The sequence below is a fragment of the Triturus cristatus genome, chromosome 2_2 (genome assembly GCF_964204655.1).
Source record: "Triturus cristatus chromosome 2_2, aTriCri1.1, whole genome shotgun sequence".
Classification (NCBI taxonomy): domain Eukaryota; kingdom Metazoa; phylum Chordata; class Amphibia; order Caudata; family Salamandridae; genus Triturus; species Triturus cristatus.
In genome coordinates, this window is record NC_140582.1 from 526213937 (window position 1) to 526238113 (window position 24177).

The window sequence follows — 24177 nt, forward strand, 5'->3', positions numbered from 1 at the left end:
ATTGAGCAAAGTTCTCCTCATTGATGGTCGATGCCCTGTGCCACCTCAGAGTGCAGCTGCCATTGTTGATCTGCTAGGCAACGTCGGCAGAGTTCATCTACCCTGGTCAAAGAGCGTGCCTGGGGTTGTCCAGCCACGGATCTACCCCGACGATCCAGTTCTGGTGTAGAGCCTCTTGGCACAGGAACAACGTTTCCCATCCTGTCCTGCTTGTTGCAGTGCAACATGGTGGCCATGTGGTCTCTAAGAATCTGAACTTGTTACCCCTTTACGGATAGGAGGAAAGACTTTAGTGCCAAGCGAATCGCCTGGAGCTCCAACAGGTTGATGAGGAGCTGGTTTTCTGCCAGAGGCCTCTGAGCTCCCCCTCTTCCAGATGGCCTCCCAACCAAGTGACAATGCAGCCATCGCAACCATCAGCTCTGGGTGAGGTAATGAGACTCGTTAGCCGTCAATTTAGTTGCAGTACAGCAACCAGTACTGCAGATCCTTTGTAGTCTCCTCTGACAACTGGATGGAATTTGAGAGGTTCAGTTGGTGTTGTGCCTACTGAGAATTCAGATCCCATTGCTGAGTCCACTTGTGCCACGTGGTACTGTCCACTAGCAGGATGCAGGAGGATAAGAAGTCTCAAAACCAATCTCTCAGAGACCAGGTCAAGGATTGAAACATTGGGACTGAAGCCTGAATATCCTGCACTCATTGAAGCAGAATGGAGGCTCAAAACAGCATAGGGTCTAAAATGACTCAAATGAAAGGGCGCCTCTGTGAAGTAGTCAAGTGCGACTGACACGTTGATGGAAAATCTCAGGGATGTCAGCAGGTCGTCCACTGTCTAGAGGTGATTGACTACTGCTTGAGGGAGCCTACCTTCAGCAACGTGTCATTGAGGTTTTGGAAACATTTTCTGTCAGATGACAGAAAACAAGGGAGCAAGCTCCAGATTCACGTCAGAAGGAGTGGAAAGAAAGGAACTGACATCGGCATGCAGAGATAGCAGTTTTATTGTGGACTTGATGTTACTTCCGGGGTGGGATAGATCCAACAAAAGGCCGCATAATGCCACCAACAGTGCACAAGGGAATTGTGGAGAAAAACATACGAAATCCAGTCTGACACCTGTGGGTACTTACAAGGTTAGGAATGTGCGGCTAAAAGTATCCAATCAGAAAAATGTTGCAAACCATTCAAAATTCTCATATCAACAGGCGATTTAAATAAAGACGTTGGACCCATCAATCGCAAAAAAAGCCAGAAGTGCCAATACATAGTCTTTAACAGTAACCAAAACAAGATCCATATGCATCAGGGATAGCAAAAAAGACAAAACTCTAGACAATTTTTCTTGTAATGGGTAAATTTGTTAGGTGCAACATCCATCCACAAATTTGGTCCAACTACTACTGTGCATTAATTTTGTGGAAGGGCGCCTCACTGCCAAGGTGGCAGCAACACCCTCTGGGGAAGGTTGAAGAAAGTCAGTTGTTACCAGTTAATCTCCAAGCATGGAATGCAAATTGTGCAGGCCCGGGTGCAGTACCCTTCCTTGCTGCTGCGACAGAAGATCCTACCAAAGCGGCTGCTTGATTGGAGGCTGGATTACTCACGCCCAGGAATTCCGGGTACTATACTCTCCTAGCCCAATCTGCTGCCAGTAGGGTGAATTAGGCCCAGTCGTTCCTGATTTTTTTCAGAACTCTGAGCAAGAGAAGCAGTGGTGTAAATGCATACAGCGGTCCCGAGCTCCACTCCAGATAAAATGTGTCTCAGATAGTGTGTTCTTGGAAACAGCATCGCGCAAAATTGCTGACTTTGCACATTCTCTGCGGTGGTCCATTGCTGGAAGACTCCTTATACCACCTCTGGGTGCAACTGGCAGCTGCTCAGTTCGTCCACCCTAGCTCTCAGAGATCCCTCCAGGTGGTTTACTACCCAAGAAATTACATGGCGGTCCAGCCACTTGCACCTGCCCGGCTTACTGTGGTACCACATGGAAGTGGTGGTATCTGTGAGCAACTGCACTAGCCTTCCCCTCGTGGTGGGCGGGAATGCCTTCAGTACCAAGCAAATCGCTCTCAATTCCAACAAACTGATGTGGAGTCGAGCCACTGACCTCCACCTCTCCCAAATGGACTCTCCAGCCCACTAGCGATTCATCCATGACCATCATCAGTTCTGGGTGGGGTAAGAGAGGGGTATGCCACTGACCCAAATGCGGTCAAGTAGCCATAACTGCAGGGTATTTTGCAGTCTGCTTCGAAATCTGGATACAATCAGACAGATTACCCTATATTGTGCCCAATGGGATTTCTGGGACCACTGCAGATTCTGCATGTGCCACCTGGTATGTTTGTCCAGCAGGATACAGGAGGCAAACAACCCCAGGAACCGAACACTCACAATCACAATGAGATACAGCACACAGGCTGAAACATCGAGATCACAGCCCGATTGTTCTGTACACTCTACTTTGGGGAAAAGGCATGAAATTGAACCATATGCAGAATAGCTCTGCTGAACAGGAGCATCTGCAAATGAGTTGGGTATGACTTTGGCACGTTGATAATGAACCCCAATGATGTTAGATTAGCCGTCATCCGAAGGTGGTTGTCTGACTGGGGCGAGCCTACCTTCAGAAGACAGGTGGATGGGAATATTGAAATAGGCATCCTGCAAGTCCAACACCACCATCCAGTTTGCAAAGTCTAGGGCAGACAGCAAGAGGATCTTGAATTTGTCCTTTCACAAGGAAGTGTGGAGAAGGGAAAGATCCAAAATAGGACAAATACGTCTGCCCTTCTTTGGCACAAGGAAGAAGAGGGAGTAACATTCTGTTCCCACTTCTGAGGTCAGAAGGGACCTGCACTTCCTGCTGCAAGACGGACAGATGGGCTTCAGTCAAACGCCCTGATGAAGGTAGAAGGGGAGGCAGGGTAGAGAGACATGGAAAGGCATAGGCCTAATGGACAATTTGGAGGACCCATTTGTCTGAAGTGATAGCCTGCCACCCCTGGAGGAAATATTGGATCCTGCCTCAGACAGGGTAGCTGTGTGCCGGCAATGACGCACTTAAGTGGTTTTGCTGATAGGGATACTGGAAGGGTGGGGCAGGGACAAGCATTGAGCTGCACCCTGCCCATGCTATCCTTTGTATGGTCTCGAAGGCCCGAAAGGACTGCTGGGCTGGTGGAGGGGTCTGGCGTTCGCATAACTGAAAACAGAGACAGTAGCAACAGAGAGGGCAAAATTATTGGTGTAATTGTCAGATGGGAGCAGAAAGACCCAAGGGATGTGCTGTGACCCTATCCTCCTCAAACCATTCCAGGGCTAAGACTGCTTTTTCGTCAAATAGGTGAGAGCCGTCAAACAGCAGGTCCATTAGGGATTATTGGACAAACTTAAAGAAGCCCGTAGACTTCACCCAGTTTTGATGTCAAATTGCCACATTGGTCCCCGTTGCTCAGCCCAAGCAGAACGCATGACTAATTTAGCTGCATCGCAACCATCCTGGGCAGCTTGAGTAAGGGATACCTGAAGATCATCCGGAACAGCCACTAAAACGTCTGCCACCATGTCCCAAAGGGCATGGGAGTAACAGCAGAGAAGACAGCTGGCATTTATTTACCTCAGATCAAGGCTTGTGGAGAAAAAAATATGTTTGCCAAATATTTCTATTCTTTTAAACTCTCAATCAGGAAGTCATAAGGAAGCCATTGGAATTTACTTTGCTGGTGGACACCTGTATCACCAAACTCTCTGGCATTGGATGTTGAGGAACAAAGGCTTTGTCAACCAGTGCAGGATGATGGCAAAGAGCAACCTGCATGTTAAAGGATGGTCCTGAATAGGGTTTCGCTCAAGTACCTAAAAGAGCGTCCAAATAGGGCCTCATTAAATTGTAGAAGAGGTACTGTAGGGGCCTGACCTGGAAGATGCACCTAAATTAAAACAGTAGTCTTTACCGTCATAGTGGAAAGCTGTAGGTCTACTAAGACTTCTGCTGCTCTCGGCATATGACTGTGACGGAGGTGCTTTTCTCTGTAGCAGGACCAGGGGAAGATACAAGACTGGTATCTAGTGAAGTATCCTGAACACTGACATCCTGAATTACTTCATACCAGTAATCCTCATCATACTGTTGGATGTAATCACTCCCTTCATCATAATTGTCATTGTCCGAGTTAGTGCCAAAAAGATTGTGTAAAGTGTGCCCTACCGCATGGTAAGGACAAAGTGTTAGAATCAGGAAAACTGCCTGTTGGCTGTGTGCCCGTCAGAGCCAGGCACGGCCTCAGTTGTGCTAGATTATGCTCCGAGTCGGATAGCACAAAAGGCTGTAATTTTTGCTCTAGTGCTGGCATTGGCATCATTGTGAAGGGAACCGGCACATGGGGGCGGAGTAAGAACCGAAGTATGCACCGAAGCCGGTGCTGAACTCTATGCAGGTACAGAGGGTGGATCCACCAGTAGAAGTCTGATTTGAGGCCTCTGTGAACCATGGGGTCGTAAGGCATGCCAGAGAGCTGGTAAAGTGCCACAAATGTGCAGTATGGCCTCTCTGAGATTCTCTACTTGCTGCAACGTCACTGGGGCGCACCTGAACTAGACTGAATTGGCTCCAACTGAGATTGGGAGCAAGACCAGAGGCACACAGATGCCCATGCACCCTCTCTGGAGTCCAAGTGTGACAAGAAGGGTCAGATTCCCATTTCGATAACTTATGCCTTTTATTGACTTACCCAAAGACTTCTACCACAACAATGATGTGCCACGCGAACGACTTCAGGAACCGGAACAGGACCTTCCTTTCAATTTGGACTGTTGTGGAGTCTTCTTGTGTTCGGGGATGTAAAGTTTTGCCTTGCGGTCCCATATGGCTTTTGGGTGCATCCGAGTACAATCATCACAGGGCCTGGAGTAGTGCTCCAACATTTTTCAACACTGTTGTCTTAAGAGGTGACATTTTCCCTTGCACACTGGTAAATTTTGATGAAATGTAGGGCCTTTAAGATCAATGAGAAGCTACAGATCTGCACCTAAAGGTGTGGAAAGGTAGGGAATGACACCAGCACACCTGAGTGGCACTGCTCGTCACTTCCCGAGTTTAATGATGTCGCTTCGGAGCACACAGAATCATTACTTTAAAGTTCCCAGATCTAGCCTGTCTGGGAAATATTCAGAAGTTGAGGAATTTGCGTTTAGAAGTATCCATAAAGAAACAGATTAAAGTCAGTCTCCATCATCATACATAGAGGACATAGACAAGTTTATTATTTTTAAAATTTTTGTATTTGACATTAAAAAAAATCAGGAATACAGCAAATTGAAGGAAAAACGATCCTTGCAGGAAGGGGTGATGAGAAATCTAGTTCTAGTACATAAAACGGTGAAGTGTCAGGAGAAGCCATTTCCAGCATCCAGCAGAAACAACAAGAACCCTAATGGGACTGTGGTGGTGTGGATGTATGAGGCCAGCACTGGATCCACTGGTAACATTTTTAAATCGATAGCATTTGTTGTATTTTCTTTTCAATAAGTTTACTGAGTTTTACAGAAAGAACACAACACTATATATCAGAGCAGGTCACAGCATTAATGTGTCAAATAATCAACAAGATACCAAAATATAATAAACACATGCACTCAAAATACAGAGACTGCAAGCAGGCCAGCAGCTCACGAGCTGGTCACACCTATGAGGGCTTATGGGTGCAATGGCTTTGGTAAGGTAAAGCAGCACTACATCTTAAAAGTGAATACATCCCTCCTTAAGCTGGAGAAGTTAACTCTGAGCCTCACATTTATAATGGTCACTAGTACCACAAGGACACAGTCACGATTTAGACATAGATGCATTTAATGTCTTGAAGGACTCAAAGATTTCACAGTTTGACCAAACAGCAAGACCCTCTCACATCCGCTAAGTTGCAAAGGATAATGTACATCGGCCTGGACCCTGAGGCAAATGAAGTAATTTGTGAATATCTGCAAGTAAGCCCTCCTGGAACTCTTGGGAGGGCTAATATCCGGAAAAAGAAGGATTGCAGTCGTATGCGTCACCTTCCCTTGTTTCACGGACTACTTCAAAGGCACGTCTTGATGTGATTCCTCCCGCATAATCAGAATAGTTCCTTGGTGGTGATAAGAAATAAGCTATTTTTTATTAGGCCAGCCTATGTAGTTCTGTATGGCCTGAGTCCTGAACAACAAGATCTGTTTTCTTCACTCTGCCAGTACCACACTGTGGTATTAGCAAGACGTGTGTGTGTGTGTAGTTTCTGTGTTACTTGCACTACAGGCTTGATTGCATTTAACACAAGCTAATATAGTATTGCTTTTGGATTTAAAATCAATGCGTGCATGATGAAAATTAAAGGTCTAGAAAGCAGGCTAATGTGACTTGTGTTGCTGTAGCTGAAATGTGAGCTTGGATTGCTATGTTTTTTTCATATCGCATGCCTACAGGAGCAAGAAAGAAAATGTTCATTTTCTGCTGCACACGTTATAAATAGCAACAAGGGTGTTACGTCTTCGAGGAAGATTGAAGGAAAGTAGCAGTAGATTTAAATGTGCATTTTCTGATCAAGAAGAACTGCTCAAATATCCTGTATAAATAATACAGAAGCCAGGGCTGAGCAGACTCCCTGCTCGCTCCATGAGGCACCATGCCTTAAGGAGGTATATAAGGCAGGGATAGACAGACTGGTTGCTGGAGGGAATGCTGAACCATGGATCCAACTCCTGGCCTGAAGACAGTAAAATGTATGCTGGGAGGCATTTCATGACGTGGCATACTGTTCGGATTTACCGAACCAAGCTCGTAGACAGCTGGTTGGCTCGGACCAAGGTAGAAACTAGTAGTACAGGGATGTGCGATAAAATACAATATGAACGTATTTAACTTTTGCCTAATCTGTGTAAATATTGCAAAGCTGTTAATAATACTTACAATAATTCTGAAGTACATGTTTTGTAGACAAATGATGCATAACAAAGACCCATATAGTAAAGCACCAATCATTATGTGCCCGAACAAATTTCGGGGATACAGGTAGGGCTTGATGTATACTAGCTGTGGGCGAGAGGTTCTCTGAAAGATTTGTCTGACTCCTAGCATCCCTTTTCACGTGAGCTTAACTCAGTAGGGCAAAGTGAAAGACCCAGTTCTCCTTTGCTCCAAAATGTTGTCTTTACCTCTTGGGGCTTAGGGGATCGACTGCGTGTGACCCAAAAAATTCATGTGAACACGACTACACCATTCGGAGAAATGCTGAAAAGATGGCTATATCAGGCCAGGGAGGCATTACTGCGCAGAGCTAGGTGTTGTCAGGGCTCTCCTCAGCTCACGAGACCAAAAGACAGCATTCTTTAACATAGTTCTCCTGTCCCACCAGTGAGGGAAGCATCTCCCAAACAAATGAAACGAGGAAGAACCAGAACAGGGTATCATCTTTTATGCACCTTCAACAAAGGAAACGCAGAAAGGAATTTCATACAGTTTATTCAAATTCTTATCTCTATTCCTGAATAACACAAACATACATTTAGTTGTGAAACTAGATTAATTTTTAGCGCAAAAAATAACAAATGCTGCAGTGAAGCACAAGGCATTAAATATGGAGAGCACGCAATCTTCCGTAAGCTGCTGAAGTAATATGATCATTAGATTCGAGATATTGTTTGGGAAACCGTATCCGGGAATGTAAAAGCAATTATGGGAGTCCTTCCAAGTGTGCCATATTATCAAGCTGAATAAAATAAGCTTAAGTTATTATAGCAATTACACAGAAATCGACTTAAAATTCAATGGTTTGCCTGCAAAGCAGTTAAAATGTTTGCCTTGCTGTTACTGTAAAGTAGCTGCTCTTTGCATGTCGAGTTGTTCTAAGAAATCTCTGCACACACTTACAAATACTCCCATAGTAATAGGCCATTCAGTTCATTCAATGTACCACCAGTGCGGTTTGTACGACAATGGCGTGGCACTGTAAGCAACCTAACCTGCAGATGCTGCGTCGCTGCTTCCGTTCTCTGTGCCCCTCATTGACTGGCTGCTCGGAGGCCGTCGCCTCTCATTCTGGGGTTCCAAGATGTCTCTGTATTTTGACACCATTAGGACAGAGATAAAGTACACCACTGCCAAGGCAAGGAACTGAGCCTGTTTGCTATCCTCCTAAAAGATGGGAAACAAAGATGTTGACATAAGCCATCGCATTCCTTGGTTTTGTTTTCTTCATTTTAAACACAATTTGTTCCAAATTCCACCTATAACCGTTTACCACCGAGAAACGCCTGTTCTGTTTCTCAAAATAAAACCAGACATCATATGTGCCATTGTGGTATGAAAATACGTTTATCTGCCAGGATTTGCAGCTGCAATACTAAAGAAACGACACCCATTGTTGAGTGTTATCTTGCATCCCTAAAATCACATCATTGGAGCACTCCAACACTTAACTGAAATCCTCTTAGCTGGGAAAATGCTGGCATACTACCTTCAACAGTTGTGTCCATGCTGCAAAAGAAATCAACGAACTGAAATGAGCCCAGAAATACAAAACGCCCGCTCCACCTCGTGCTATATGACTTATAACACCACAGGGCTGGTGTGAATTACTGCACTGACTTTGGGCTTACCTCCCATTAGGGCCTAATAAGAAAAGCATTTGAAATTTGTGAAGAAACCATAGGTGAATGGAGACAGCACTGATTGCTCATCGTGGAGCACGAGATATTCATCTAAACTTCTAATTATGCAGAAGGGGGCAGGCAATGCCATAACTAATAAAAGAGAGCATGGCATCGCAAAGCCACCGTTCATTCAGCTAGGACAATGATATTCGGGAGTTTATGAGCAGAGAGGTGCAGAGAGAGCCCTAGATTGATCCAAGACCCTATCGTCATTGATTTGAAATGGCGACGAGTGATGGCTTTTACGGTCCATCAATTTCTTTAAACTTATCTATGGCTGGTGTATATGTAGATGTAATGTCTGGTGAGTACTTCACGGCCTTTGACCGTATGTATGTGGGATTTATATACCGCAAACCTCGTCACACACACACACACAAACACACGCACGCACGCACACACAAGAGCTATACAAAAATAGAGGTTCTGCAATACAGACGAATTGTGCTGTAAAGTTGAAGTGGAAGAAGTGATGAAGTGGAGTTATTGAAAGGTTGGTGGGTGGAACGGAGGGGAGATTGGAAGAAATTAGAGAGTGAGGGTGATGAATGTGGTGAGGTCACAGGAGGTGGTGAGGATGGTGTAGCAGGTGAGACATTCTTCAGATGGTGAGATATAGGCAAAGTTAAATAGAAGCACGTTTTTTGTTTAATGAAAATGGTCTCCAGTCCTTTTCTAAGGTGGGGAAGTAAAGGTGTAGTTTATTATTAATGCATTAGATTTAGTTATTTCTACAGTGTCGCTCTAATTATTTTCCTTAAGAGTACTACTACAATATAATATGCATTTGAGGTAACCATAATGCAATATAATAGAAAAAAGTACTGTTAAAATGTAGCTGTTTTGTTATTAATTGACAAATATAGTTGAAATAGCTACAACAAAAAATCTAGGTCATATAAAGAATTCTGATAACGTCTCAAAACGTTCCTCATACAACTAGAACATCTTGAAGATCAACCAGTCACTTGTTTGCTAAATTAGAAGTACTTTAAGGAGGACGAAGAAAAACAAGTTGGTGTCCTTGACAATTACTTGCAAAGTTAACGCAAGTCGCATAGCACTCCTTGATGTGTGCTTGTTCAGGGCGGTATCCAATGGTGGTGGTCAAACGCAGAAGGAATCCTATCCACTTCATAGCTGCATAATAGAAGGAGATTTGTTTTGTACCACTGAGTAAGTTACTCACCTTTGGTAACACTTTATCTCGTAGAGATTAGTTCTTGCCGCAGATTCCTACCGTAGAATTATCCCCAGGCTCCAGACTTGATCTGGAAATATTTCTACAGCAGTACCTGTGCACGTCAGTAGAGGGCAGCTAGTGACACCGTAACAACGTCGTCCACCGGAAGGGATTGCCGTTAGAGTTCATATAAGCCATTCCTTGACGTCAATGTCTTCTGCGACTACTTTATGTGCAAATACGCGGAGCCATGTATAGAAACTGCAATGGAGACAGTGTGCCCAAAACAAAATTCTCTTTTTGAAAGGCGCTTATATTAAGTATTATGGGCTGTTTAGTGTGTCGGATATTCATAATTTTTTTTTTTTACCAACTAAAATCACATAGGTGCATAGAAGGGATCTGGAAGAAAAGGCGAATCAGTTCGCAGAGCGGGGAGGATGGGTGGGTTACTAAGGAATCTAAGGATAGATCTAATCTCTACCAGATAAGGCATTACCAAAGGTAAGCAACCTATTCATCTGATAGAGACATGTAGCCGCAGATTCCTTACCTTAGAATAATTACCCAAGCCATGCCAGCCTGGTGGAGGGTCTGCGAACTGATTCCAAGAAATCTCCCCGACTAGGCTATCTGGTCCACATAAGAAAAAGAGAAACCGCTTGCCAGGAAGGGAGGAGTGGAAGAAAGCATCACACGAGAAAACTCAGGGAGAAGCCCGTCCAAAACTGAATCAGCAGTCGTACAAAGACATGGGAGAAAATGCATGGCAGTAGAACAAGACAAGTGACAAGAGCACTCCATATAAACATAGCACTACAATGCCCCTCAGAAGGGCAACCAGTTCTGAAGACTGAGGCGGAAGGCTAAGGACAACAGCTAAAACTACTGGGCCAAGCTCCCAGCCATAGAAGTAGGCATGGCATAGGGCTTCAACCAACAGCTGATAAAGCATTGCGAGTGTTAGCAACAATCATGGCCATATACCACGTTAGGCAGAGGAAACACGTTGAGAGAGAGGAGGATCTCTGGGACTATGCAGCATAGAAACCCAAGAAAAGAAGGTATAAAACACATAGTTAGAGATGTATGACAATATATATGATATGTATGAACAAACATATACAAACTTCAAATTGGACAATAATAAGTGCCCAAGAAGGCCGAAGGCGAGACAACAGCAAACTGAGACCCAGCCACATAGACCGTCTAAAGGGAGAGGGTGGGGAGGAAGTACACACCCAGAAAACTAAGGGAGCAGACAAACACAGCACTACCGACACAACGGTACGATTAGGAAGGCGAGAGACAATTGAAAAGAAAACAACCCCGCTAAAATAGAGAAATAAAGACCAAAATGAAGGACTGGAAAAAGTGACCGAGGTGGACAAGGCCAACACCTGGGAGTCCAATACAGACGACCAGGCCACAGTGTAAAAGAAAATTGTATTGGAAGACCAACGCCTGAAATGAAAGTACAACCAAAGAGCCAGTGTAAGAGAAGAAACAGACAGTGAGTCAGTGACCACAACCTAGAAAGCAGGAAGGCCAGAAGCAAGGAAAAGTCCTCGTATGCACGGGACAACCGGTGCCCGGCTAACAAGCCAGGGAACAGCATGGGTGAGGATCCGGACGCCACCAAAGGTCATACTTGGTAGCCCATAAGTACAAGGAAGACGAGCCCCCGAGGGGTGAGAACTGCAAATGCGCTCGCAAGAAGTGGAGAAAATACCCCAGAAAAGAATCCTAAGGCATCACAAACCTCTGCACGATCCAACCCTGAGTGGACAGGCAAGGAAGGAACCCATGTCCGAGAAGAACAGAAGAGGAGCATATGCCGAATACCCCCAAAAAAGGTAGAAGGCACTCCAGAAGAACAGCCAGGCCAGCAATGAAATGCTGGGGTTGGTATAGGAGGTGTCATGGAAACGGCTCCAAGCAAAATTGAAAGCAACCGCAGCTGCGCGCGAGGCAGAAGAGGAGAAAAAAACATGCCATGCAGAGGCATAGAAGAGGTAGGGCAGCAGAGTTGATCACCTCTGCCAAGATACAGACAAGGGATGGACACTAGGATCGAGATCGAGATCGAGAGAGAGAGAGAGAGAGAGAAAAATAGGGGGCACAGGCCCGTCTCGCTAGCACAAGAAGAGCGAACGCATATAGAGAGAAAGAAGGGACACCACTCCAGGCACAAACAGACAAAGAACCGTAGGCCAAGAACCAGGCCCTTTACCACACATCTGAAGACCCTGGCGAATGTAGAGAAACAGTCAATAAACAGGGGGATTGGAAGGGGGGCAAGAAGAACCCCCGGCACCATCTTCTGACTTGCACCAGTGCACCAAGCATGGCATGTGGAGTCCCCTGTAAGGGGTACTATGGCAATTTTGAGGTGTAAAGCATACAGACGAAGTACCCTGTTGGATAGGGCACACGGCAACAGTGCATCCACTCAATACCATAAAAACACCCCAATCAGAACTTGGGTAGAAAGCAAAGAACACAGTGCAGCCAATGGCAGAGATACCAAACAGAGTCCGAAATTAAGACGCATTCCAGAAAAGAACCATGGACCACAACATGTCATTGACAAGGTAAGAATGCAAGAAAATACCTGCAGGGGCAGGGCATCACACTGAACGGCATGTGGAGGGGGGAGTAAAAAGAAGAAGCCCACTGGCGCTGCTCTATAAAGGCTCACACAGAAAGAAATAAAAGAGACCATATCCAGCCAGACTGGGCACAGTAGGAAGAGAGGAAGTACAGCAATTAAGGCTTAAGATTTAGCTCCACTTTGACTATCCCGAAAACAGCGTAAAGAGAGACAGCTTGAGAGCCAAATAGATTTTGGATATCGAAAGGCATGTCCAAAAAAGGTGGATTGAACACCCTCAGAGATCCGGAGGTACATAGCTAGGCACACTGGCAAAGAGCTACTGAAAGGGTCATGGCCCGCCCAACAGAATCTGTGACATCGATGCCACCACGAATCAGCAATTTAGCAGCCCGTCAGCCATCCTGGAACAACTGAGCAAGAGTGTTCAAAGAGTCATCAGGGATGGAGGGGAGAAGGCCAGAGACCGAATCCCACATTAGATGAGAAAAAGGGCCCAAAACAAAAGTTATAAAGGGACCGCAGAGTGGAGCTGGTAGCAGAAAAGATATATCAGCCCTAAGTGTCCAGCCCTTTAGACTCCCTTTCTGGAGGGACGTCAGCCACGGCGCTGATGTCTCGGGGGGCTGTAGCAGCCCGAAACACAAAGCTTCATGGAGAAGGCTGACGGAAAAGGCAGAGCGGGTCTCCAGTGGCAGGATGGTGCTTATGAGCAATAGACCGGTCCACAGAGGCCCTTGAAACGGGCTTAGCCCAAGTACCCAACAGAATATTAAAGAGGGTTTCACTGAAGGGAAAGCAGGCTCCGGTCTCAGCTGGAGCACCCCAAGTAGGGGGATCAATGGCCACTTCCACAGAAGGAGGCTGCAGCCCCAGAACTACACCAACTATCCGTAAAAGCAGAGCTTCCCTCCGAAGCGAGGCAAGGAGGAGAAAACAGGCCAGAGGACGGGGAAGAGTCAAGGGCACTAGCATCACCAAGGTCAGAAACCAAATGAAACTCTGAAGGAGGCTCATCTATGTGAGCACACACAAAAAGTTGAGGCGATAGGTGTTGTCTAAGTCAGAGTTGGCATCCAACGAATCCAATACAGACATCATAGGTGGGAACCATGGAGGGCTGTGCACCGGAGCCAAAAGGAAGTTCAGCACGAATTCGGAGGACCCCGCTGATACCAAGGGTGGTACCGCCAGCGTGGAGTCAGTTGAGGCCTCACCGACCTCCTCGGGGCCGAGATGTGTGCCTGGGGGAGGTTGAGAGCCAAAAATGGCATGAAGGTTGAGACAGAAGTACCTCATCTGAGCCACAGTCGCCTGGGTGACAGGAAAAACCAGAAGGTGGCGAACAGACACCTGCTTGGACTCCGATATCAGAGGAATAGGAGGCTAGACAGGGACACCGTGCATATATGGTCAAGTTGGGGAAGGCCACAGCGCTGACTGCCTACGGCACAACTTACCAGGTGAAAGCCAGGACGAAGGACTTTGGAAGGTGGTCCTAGGAGAAAGAAGATGAATGTGACCGATGAGTGGCCATCGACCAATGGGCGGCTACCTGTGCTATGCGGTGCTCCTGCAGTGCTGACGACAGAAGCTGAAGACACGAGCCGCACCGTTCGGAGTCAGGGTGGGTGCCTAGATACCACATGCAAATAGGATGAGAGACAGACATTGTAGACCCCAGGACTCTGAAGATATCCAGAAGAAAGCACACAGTCATTGACAAACGTTGAGATAGGCCAATAATGGGCAGAGGTGCCGCACTCCGGATCTGCTTGGAAGTGCAGAAAGGATGAAAGTGACCTCAGGGCTAGAGCTTATATGTACTCTAATGACGTCAAATTTGGTGGTCGACGTCATTACAGAGCCACTCGGCACCCTCTACCAACACGCAGAGGCACTGCTGTAGAAATATTTCCGGATCCAGCCTGGGGATAATTCTAAGGTAAGGAATCTGCAACCAGACGTCTATCAGATATGGAATGCTTTATTCCATACAGTGGAAGATGCTGGCCAGGAACTCAATGACATTGACATGCCTGATTTGTTTAACAGGCAAAGGAGATAGTAAAAGTTATCATATTTACAGAATGCAACGTGGGAATGAAAAAAAATAAAGATTCTAGGCATTGTCAAATAAAACACTCATGATAAATACATCAAACGATATATTAATAGGTTAATGATGAACTGCATCATATCTAATTAAAGCATAAAGTCGGCTTAGCATTGATCTTAAAATAGCAACTAAGTTGGTAATTTCAGCAAATAGATTTATAAATTACATTTGGTATGAGCATCATCTGCGTAAATATGGATTTGCAGACAGTGCATCTTAATGAAGTGTGCAAGAAATACAGATACAAATTAAATAATAAAGTGGACAGAGAAGCACCCTGGGGATATCGTATAAAACCCTCACACTGAATGTTTCAGCTAATTCGGTTCTAATTTGTTGGCTGTGATTGGGGAGCCAACATTTGATCTGGTGTTTTGGTGTGTCAGTGAACCACATTCCCTCAGTGTTTTGATCAAGGGCTATGCCAATTCAATGCAGATTGATGGCCTCTATCTATTGTGGGGTTTCTGCTACTCTGCGAGTTTGAAGTCGACTGGTGGTTGTGTAGCACCCTGAAACAATGTGGTCACTTTGCTTCAAGGGTTTGCTGGGCTGTAATAGATTTTCCTAAAGTTGGGTGTAATGACAGCAGTTTGGATTTAATTCCAAAGTTCTTTTCACACAAAATAATTTGAAAACATTCAATTTTAATGAATATTAGATACATTAACCAGGTTCCATTCCTAGCCTCTGGGACTGACCACCTGTGCTCCTGTTCCAGGCCCCTGAGATCTGCCTCGCTTCTCTCAAGGTCGATCTCTATATCTACATCTGTGTGCCCATTTGTTCTGTGAGCTCCTACTCCGTCTTACCCTATTTAGTGTCTTATTGCTCCTTTTTTGGACATTTGTACCTGTTCTGTGCCTCTTTTTCTTTGTTTTGTGCCCAATTGCCCTGTCCTGCTCTGTGTTGTACTTGTTTTGTGCATCTTTTTGCTCCATTTCTGTTCTACCCTCTAACTGTTTCATGCTTCATTACTCAGCTTCTGTTGTATTTCTAACCCGTTTTGTGCCACGTTTTGCTCCGTTTTAAGGTCTTGCCTGCGCAGCATGTGTGCTGTATTGCTAGACTTATTCTTTACAATTCAGTGGGCTTACATCTTGCCAAGAGTACACTATTAGTTGTTTTCATGGTCGTTCTTATTTGAAATCTTTTGATTTCTTAGCTCCCATAGCCTTCACTTACATTATATTTCTTCCTGGTCTTTGTTTTTCCTCTTCTTTTTGCAACACACTTTAAAAAAAATTTATTATAAGCATTTTGGTATTATTTCTAGACATGTAATGTGCTTTCCTACTTTTAACACAGGCAAACAGCTTCTTAGTTATGTTGCTTTCACTGTGCCTGCTGTCTCTATTGATGCTTTAGTTACTTACAGCCACAACTGCACTACTCTACTCCGTGTCAATCCACTCTATGCCACATGACCCACTCTACGCCACGCCACTCCACTTTATGCCATGATACTCCACTCCATGCCACTCCAGAGCACTCCACTAACTTTTGGCCGTGCAGAACAGCAGCCACTCTGCTGTACAACAAGGTTAAAAGACATTGGTAAAGCCAATACCTCTCACATAGGCGAGACCTATTGGTTTTGCCAATGCTTGCTTCTCATTGATGTGCCTTTTTCTATGTTTGTCCATAATTCTGTGTCCTTACTTTACCACCCTTCACCCGAATGCTCCTCAACTGTTTCCAGCTCTCCTGCTTCCTGTACCCATCCCCCTCTGACCTCCTTTCAGTCTCACACCTGTGCTCCTCTACCCAGCCAGGACCTACTTAATTGTGGCCGCAGCGCAGATCAGATATTACACAGGTTCCTTCCAATACCCCTATAATCACGTGTGCTCCTGTTCCAGGGCTTTGAGAACCCCGCATCGCTCTTCTCCTGGTTGATCGATCTCTCTTGCTCTCATGATCACTCCCTCTCCATCAATGTGCCCTTTTGTTTTGTGCGCCTCCTGTTCTGTCTTACCCCGGTTGGTGCCGTATTGCTCCATTTTTGCACTTTCATACCCATTCTGTGTCTCGTTTGCTCTCTTTTGTGCATTGCTGCCCCATTCTGGTCTGTTTTGTAACTTTTTATCTTTACCTTTTTTGCTCCGTTTGCAGACCCATCTCTCCTTGTTGCTTTTGTGCCTTGTTGCTCCATTCCTGCTCTATTTTCTAACCATTTCTGCTGCATTGCTTACCTGTTCCCGGACTCCTGCACCCCTCAGTGCCACCCACCTCGCTCTGAGCTCCTCACCCCTCCCAAGGATTTACTTAAAGGCGGCCGCAGTCTGTTTGCCAAGTCCTCGTCCGGACCACCCCAGCATCAGGAACCCTGGTCATACTCTCACCCTCTGCTACCCTGCCACAACCCTCCTTGATTTGAACCCCCAGCCACTGCTCACTGCGCAGCTGATGTGTTGCACCAGACAGAATGAAGGGCATGGCTCACTACACCCATCGCACAGATATATGGAATAATCTCACTTTCGAACACCACAGCACACTTCAGCCTGCGTGAAACCCTTGCTCCAATTTCACCAGCAACATTACAGACTTTGTCGGACCCATCATGAACAACTCCAGCACCTACATCCTCCTCATTAACTTCAACTTCGACCTGGGAGACTTCACCGACAAACTCGATCGCCGTTCTAGAAGACCTCAGAAACCTATGCCGTACCCACCATATCGCCATACCCACCGTCGCTGCTGGACACCTCTTGGACTAGATTACACCTTCATCGGCAACATCACATTCGACAAGCCATTGCCTGGTCAGATTACACCTTTGTCAGTTTCTGCAGACCCATTCCACAACACCACAGGCCCACCACCACCAAACCTGTCTGAAGCAGCTGGAAAAACATCTCAGAAGCAGCCTGGACTTACACTTTCTTGGCCCACCAGCCTGAACACACCAGCAACCTGCTGGAGGTCATCGAGAACTTAAACAGCTATATCATAGCATGTGGTAACAACCTAGCCCCCCTCAAGTACAACACAATGTAAATACTCGCACATCATCAAAGCCTTCACCTCACCCTAGTGGCCTCTAGCAGCATCACCACTTAAGTATCCCGCAACAAACATTTGAAATTTTTCTGTAATAAGAATTTTTTTTTTTTTTTTTAAAGTGTGGACACACTGGGGGCAATAGGACATTTGTCAGTGGCCACAGATTCCGGAACTGTCCCTCATAGAAACATAAGAAAGTTCTATGATTAAAACCAAATTTTGGCATTTGCAGGGCATTCATTATACATAAGAAAAATTGGTAGAATCCACATGTCACATCAACATGAACTCCCACACGTCTTCTTTTCAGCAATGTTTAGGGGTGATAGATATTCTTGGGAACCGGTCGACCAAGGACCTAGATACAAAAGCTGCCTATGCCCCCCCCCCCTCCCTCCCCAAAAACTCAAATTTCAGAGAAATCTTACAAAGAGAATTATGGGAACACAATCGTAGAATATTTGTTATTTTATATTAAACTTTTCTTCAGTTTTGGGTACCAAATTTAAGTCCGGGTGAAAGAATGAGCACATTTTGAAAAAGCTCTCCGACTCACATGATATATTTGGTAATCCCAAATTCAGAATTGTACAAACATCCAATATTACTACTTGTATAGCTTTCCTTCATACCCATTTTCTATCCCTTAGATTTTACTTTTCAACTGATGCATGGTCATTAAATAATGAAACTCAATTTAAGCGGTAGCTCAGGTGATGGCTCTGGCTATATGTTTTTGGACAACCAACAAACGCTAAATTTCCCTGTGTCCAAAAAAGTAACAGATTTAACGGTATAATACTTTGGTAGATCGGTCATTGGGGCAAAAATTAAAGATGAAAACATTTTCGCCTTTTTCTTTTTTTTCCCCACTTACTTTCCTTAGTTTTTTAATTTAACAATTAGTTTATTTTGGAAAATCATGAGCCATTTAAACAAATTACCCAATTCTGAAACCAGAATCATGTCCACTTTTCAGAAATGTCCAGATTTTTAGGTTCACAAATACCTCCTTTCCCCACAAACTACAAGTAGGTATAAACCACAAAAATCACTTGAAAAACTGCATAAACTTTGGTGATTTTTTTATTACCCTGGTCCTGAAATCTGGTAAGAGCAATTTAGCACAGCAAACCTTTAACCTGAGGCAACTTTTAGAAAAAAGCAAACATTTGATTAGAAAAAGAAAATACTTTTCCTTATTTAGTCTATTTTCTTGGTTCCCATTGGGCAAGTCCACAAATCCTGGGTACATTTAGAATGCCCAACATGGGGGGATAAAAACTCAAATTTGCCCTTTATTTATTTTGTGGAAACTAAATTATGACGGCTTAAGCACAGGTTGCCGAACATATCAAACAAGCATTGGCAAAGTCAATGTCTCGCCTATGCAAGAGCTATTTGCTTTGACAATGTCTTTTATTCTTTTTCTTTAGTGTTGGCGCTGAGCAGCATGGCTGAAGTTAAGGAAGAAAAAGTGCTATGATATGGCAAGACAGACAATGGGAGGGAAGAAGTAAGACAGACAATGGGGTGAGAGGGAAGAAGCAAGATAGACAACGGGTGGGCGGGACGGAAGAAGCAAGACCGACAACGGGAGGGAAGAAGCAAGACAGACAACATAAGAAGCAAGACAGACAACGAGTGGGTGGGACGTAAGAAGCAAGACAGACAACGAGTGGGTGGGACGTAAGAAGCAAGACAGACAACGGGAGGGAGGGCGGGAAGAAGCAAGACAGACAACGGGAGGGAGGGCGGGAAGAAGCAAAACAGACAACTCAAGCAAGACAGACAACAGGATGGTAGAAGGGAAGAAGCAAGGGCACAACCAGAAGCAAGGCGGACACCGGGAGGGTCGGAGGGAAGAAGCAAGGTGGACAACCAGAGGCAAGACGGACAACGCGAGAGTGGGTGGGCCAATTGGAAGCAAGGCAGACAACGGGAGGTTAGGTGGGCCAATTAGAAGCAAGACGGACAACGGGAGGTTGGGTGGACCAATTAGAAGCAAGACGGACAACGGGAGGTTGGGTGGACCAATTAGAAGCAAGACGGACAACGGGAGGGTGGGTGGGTAGAAGCAAGACGGACAACGGGAGGGTGGGTGGGTAGAAGCAAGACGGACAACGGGAGGGTGGGTGGGTAGAAGCAAGACGGACAACGGGAGGGTGGGTGGGTAGAAGCAAGACGGACAACGGGAGGGTGGGTGGGTAGAAGCAAGACGGACAACGGGAGGGTGGGTGGGCAGAAGCAAGACGGACAACGGGAGGGTGGGTGGGCAGAAGCAAGACGGACAACGGGAGGGTGGGTGGGCAGAAGCAAGACGGACAACGGGAGGGTGGGTGGGCAGAAGCAAGACGGACAACGGGAGGGTGGGTGGGCAGAAGCAAGACGGACAACGGGAGGGTGGGTGGGCAGAAGCAAGACGGACAACGGGAGGGTGGGTGGGCAGAAGCAAGACGGACAACGGGAGGGTGGGTGGGCAGAAGCAAGACGGACAACGGGAGGGTGGGTGGGCAGAAGCAAGACGGACAACGGGAGGGTGGGTGGCCAGAAGCAAGACGGACAACGGGAGGGTGGGTGGGCAGAAGCAAGACGGACAACGGGAGGGTGGGTGGGCAGAAGCAAGACGGACAACGGGAGGGTGGGTGGGCAGAAGCAAGACGGACAACGGGAGGGTGGGTGGGCAGAAGCAAGACGGACAACGGGAGGGTGGGTGGGCAGAAGCAAGACGAACAACGGGAGGGTGGGTGGGCAGAAGCAAGACGAACAACGGGAGGGTGGGTGGGCAGAAGCAAGACGAACAACGGGAGGGTGGGTGGGCAGAAGCAAGACGAACAACGGGAGGGTGGGTGGGCAGAAGCAAGACGAACAACGGGAGGGTGGGTGGGCAGAAGCAAGACGGACAACGGGAGGGTGGGTGGGCAGAAGCAAGACGGACAACGGGAGGGTGGGTGGGCAGAAGCAAGACGGACAACGGGAGGGTGGGTGGGCAGAAGCAAGACGGACAACGGGAGGGTGGGTGGGCAGAAGCAAGACGGACAACGGGAGGGTGGGTGGGCAGAAGCAAGACGGACAACGGGAGGGTGGGTGGGTGGGCAGATGCAAGACGGACAACGGGAGGGTGGGTGGGTGGATGCAGATGCAAGACGGACAACGGGAGGGTGGGTGGGTGGATGCAGATGCAAGACTGACAACGGGAGGGTGGGTGGGCAGATGCAAGACGGACAACGGGAGGGTGGGTGGGCAGAAGCAAGACGGACAACGGGAGGGTGGGTGGGCAGAAGCAAGACGGACAACGGGAGGGTGGGTGGGCAGAAGCAAGACGGACAACGGGAGGGTGGGTGGGCAGAAGCAAGACGGACAACGGGAGGGTGGGTGGGCAGAAGCAAGACGGACAACGGGAGGGTGGGTGGGCAGAAGCAAGACGGACAACGGGAGGGTGGGTGGCCAGAAGCAAGACGGACAACGGGAGGGTGGGTGGCCAGAAGCAAGACGGACAACGGGAGGGTGGGTGGCCAGAAGCAAGACGGACAACGGGAGGGTGGGTGGGCAGAAGCAAGACGGACAACGGGAGGGTGGGTGGGCAGAAGCAAGACGGACAACGGGAGGGTGGGTGGGCAGAAGCAAGACGGACAACGGGAGGGTGGGTGGGCAGAAGCAAGACGGACAACGGGAGGGTGGGTGGGCAGAAGCAAGACGAACAACGGGAGGGTGGGTGGGCAGAAGCAAGACGAACAACGGGAGGGTGGGTGGGCAGAAGCAAGACGAACAACGGGAGGGTGGGTGGGCAGAAGCAAGACGAACAACGGGAGGGTGGGTGGGCAGAAGCAAGACGAACAACGGGAGGGTGGGTGGGCAGAAGCAAGACGGACAACGGGAGGGTGGGTGGGCAGAAGCAAGACGGACAACGGGAGGGTGGGTGGGCAGAAGCAAGACGGACAACGGGAGGGTGGGTGGGCAGAAGCAAGACGGACAACGGGAGGGTGGGTGGGCAGAAGCAAGACGGACAACGGGAGGGTGGGTGGGTGGGCAGATGCAAGACGGACAACGGGAGGGTGGGTGGGTGGATGCAGATGCAAGACGGACAACGGGAGGGTGGGTGGGTGGATGCAGATGCAAGACTGACAACGGGAGGGTGGGTGGGCAGATGCAAGACTGACAACGGGAGGGTGGGTGGGCAGATGCAAGACTGACAACGGGAGGGTGGGTGGGCAGATGCAAGACTGACAACGGGAGGGTGGGTGGGCAGATGCAAGACTGACAACGGGAGGGTGGGTGGGCAGATGCAAGACTGACAACGGGAGGGTGGGTGGGCAGATGCAAGACTGACAACGGGAGGGTGGGTGGGCAGATGCAAGACTGACAACGGGAGGGTGGGTGGGCAGATGCAAGACTGACAACGGGAGGGTGGGTGGGTGGGCAGATGCAAGACTGACAACGGGAGGGTGGGTGGGTGGGCAGATGCAAGACTGACAACGGGAGGGTGGGTGGGTGGGCAGATGCAAGACTGACAACGGGAGGGTGGGTGGGTGGGCAGATGCAAGACTGACAACGGGAGGGTGGGTGGGTGGGCAGATGCAAGACTGACAACGGGAGGGTGGGTGGGCAGATGCAAGACTGACAACGGGAGGGTGGGTGGGTGGGCAGATGCAAGACTGACAACGGGAGGGTGGGTGGGTGGGCAGATGCAAGACTGACAACGGGAGGGTGGGTGGGTGGGTGGGCAGATGCAAGACTGATAACGGGTGGGTGGGTGGGTGGGCAGATGCAAGACTGATAACGGGTGGGTGGGTGGGTGGGCAGATGCAAGACTGACAACGGGAGGGTGGGTGGGTGGGCAGATGCAAGACTGACAACGGGAGGGTGGGTGGGTGGGCAGATGCAAGACTGACAACGGGAGGGTGGGTGGGCAGATGCAAGACTGACAACGGGAGGGTGGGTGGGTGGGCAGATGCAAGACTGACAACGGGAGGGTGGGTGGGTGGGCAGATGCAAGACTGACAACGGGAGGGTGGGTGGGTGAGCAGATGCAAGACTGACAACGGGAGGATGGGTGGGTGAGCAGATGAAAGACTGACAACGGGTGGGTGGGCAGATGCAAGACGGACAACTGGAGGGTCGGTGGTGAGAAAAGATGGACAACGGGAGGGTGGGTGGGGAGAAAAGATGGACAACGGGAGGGTGGGTGGGGAGAAAAGATGGACAACGGGAGGGTGGGTGGGGAGAAAAGACGGACAACGGGAGGTTGGGTGGGGAGAAAAGACGGACAACGGGAGGGTGGGTGGGGAGAAGCAAGACAGACAACGGGAGGGTGGGTGGGGAGAAGCAAGACAGACAACTAAGAAGCAAGACGGACAACGGGCAGGTGGGTGGTAAGAAGCAAGACGGACAACTGGTGGGTGGTAAGAAGCAAGACAGACAATGGGAGGGAGGGTGGGAGGGAAGACGGAAGGTGGACAACGGGAAGGAAGGTGGGAGGGAAGAAGCAAGGTGGACAACGGGAAGGAAGGTGGGAGGGAAGAAGCAAGGCGGACAATGGGAAGGAGGGTGAGAGGGAAGAAGCAAGGTGGACAATGGGAGGGAAGAAGCAAGGCGGACAACTGAAGGGTGGGAGGGAAGATGGAAGGCATATAATGGGAGGGTGAAAAGGAAGACAGAAGGGGGACAACGGGAGAGTTGGGGGGTAGATATAAGGCAGACAATGGGAGAGTGGGAGGGTAGATGCAAGGCAGACAACGGGAGGAAGAAAGGCAGATAACAGGAGGGAGGAAGCAAGGCAGACAATAAGAAGCAAGGCAGAAAATGGGAGGGTGGGAGCAAGAAGCAAGGCAGAAAATGGGAGGGTTGAAGGGAAGCAGCAAGGCAGAAAATGGGAGGGTGGGAGGGAAGAAGCGAGGCAGAAAATGGGAGGGAGGAAGCAAGGCAGAAAACCAGAGGGAAGAAGCAAGGCGGACAACAGGAGGGTGGGAAGAAGCAAGGTGGACAACGGGAGGGTGGGTGGGAAGAAGCAAGGTGGACAACGGGAGGGTGGGTGGGAAGAAGCAAGGTGGACAACGGGAGGGTGGGTGGGAAGAAGCAAGGTGGACAACGGGTGGGTGGGTGGGAAGAAGTAAGGTGGACAACGGGTGGGTGGGTGGGAAGAAGTAAGGTGGACAACGGGTGGGTGGGTGGGAAGAAGCAAGGTGGACAACGGGTGGGTGGGTGGGAAGAAGCAAGGTGGACAACGGGTGGGTGGGTGGGAAGAAGCAAGGTGGACAATGGGTGGGTGGGTGGGAAGAAGCAAGGTGGACAACGGGTGGGTGGGTGGGAAGAAGCAAGGTGGACAACAGGAGGGTGGGAGGGAAGAAGCAAGGCGGACAACGGGAGGGTGGGAGGGAAGAAGCAAGGCAGACAACGGGAGGGAGGGAGGAAGCAAGGCGGATAACAATAATAAACAAGGCAGAAAATGAGAGGGTGGGAGGGAATAAGCAAGGCAGAAAATGAGAGGGTGGGAGGGAAGAAGCAAGGCAGAAAATGGGAGGGTGGGAGGGAAGAAGCAAGGCAGAAAATGGGAGGGAA

At 48.2% G+C, this 24177-nt stretch overlaps 1 protein-coding gene across 3 annotated transcripts in view; it reads right to left on the bottom strand.

Annotated features, from left to right (window-relative positions):
• LRBA (LPS responsive beige-like anchor protein) overlaps nt 1-24177 on the bottom strand; it is a 2426603-nt gene that overhangs the window by 1897721 nt on the left and 504705 nt on the right. For all 3 annotated transcript variants that reach the window (XM_085641653.1, XM_085641654.1, XM_085641652.1), the window contains exon 29: nt 8002-8173. In XM_085641653.1, coding sequence (XP_085497779.1) covers nt 8002-8173 — 172 coding nt within the window. The remainder of the gene's footprint in view (nt 1-8001; nt 8174-24177) is intronic.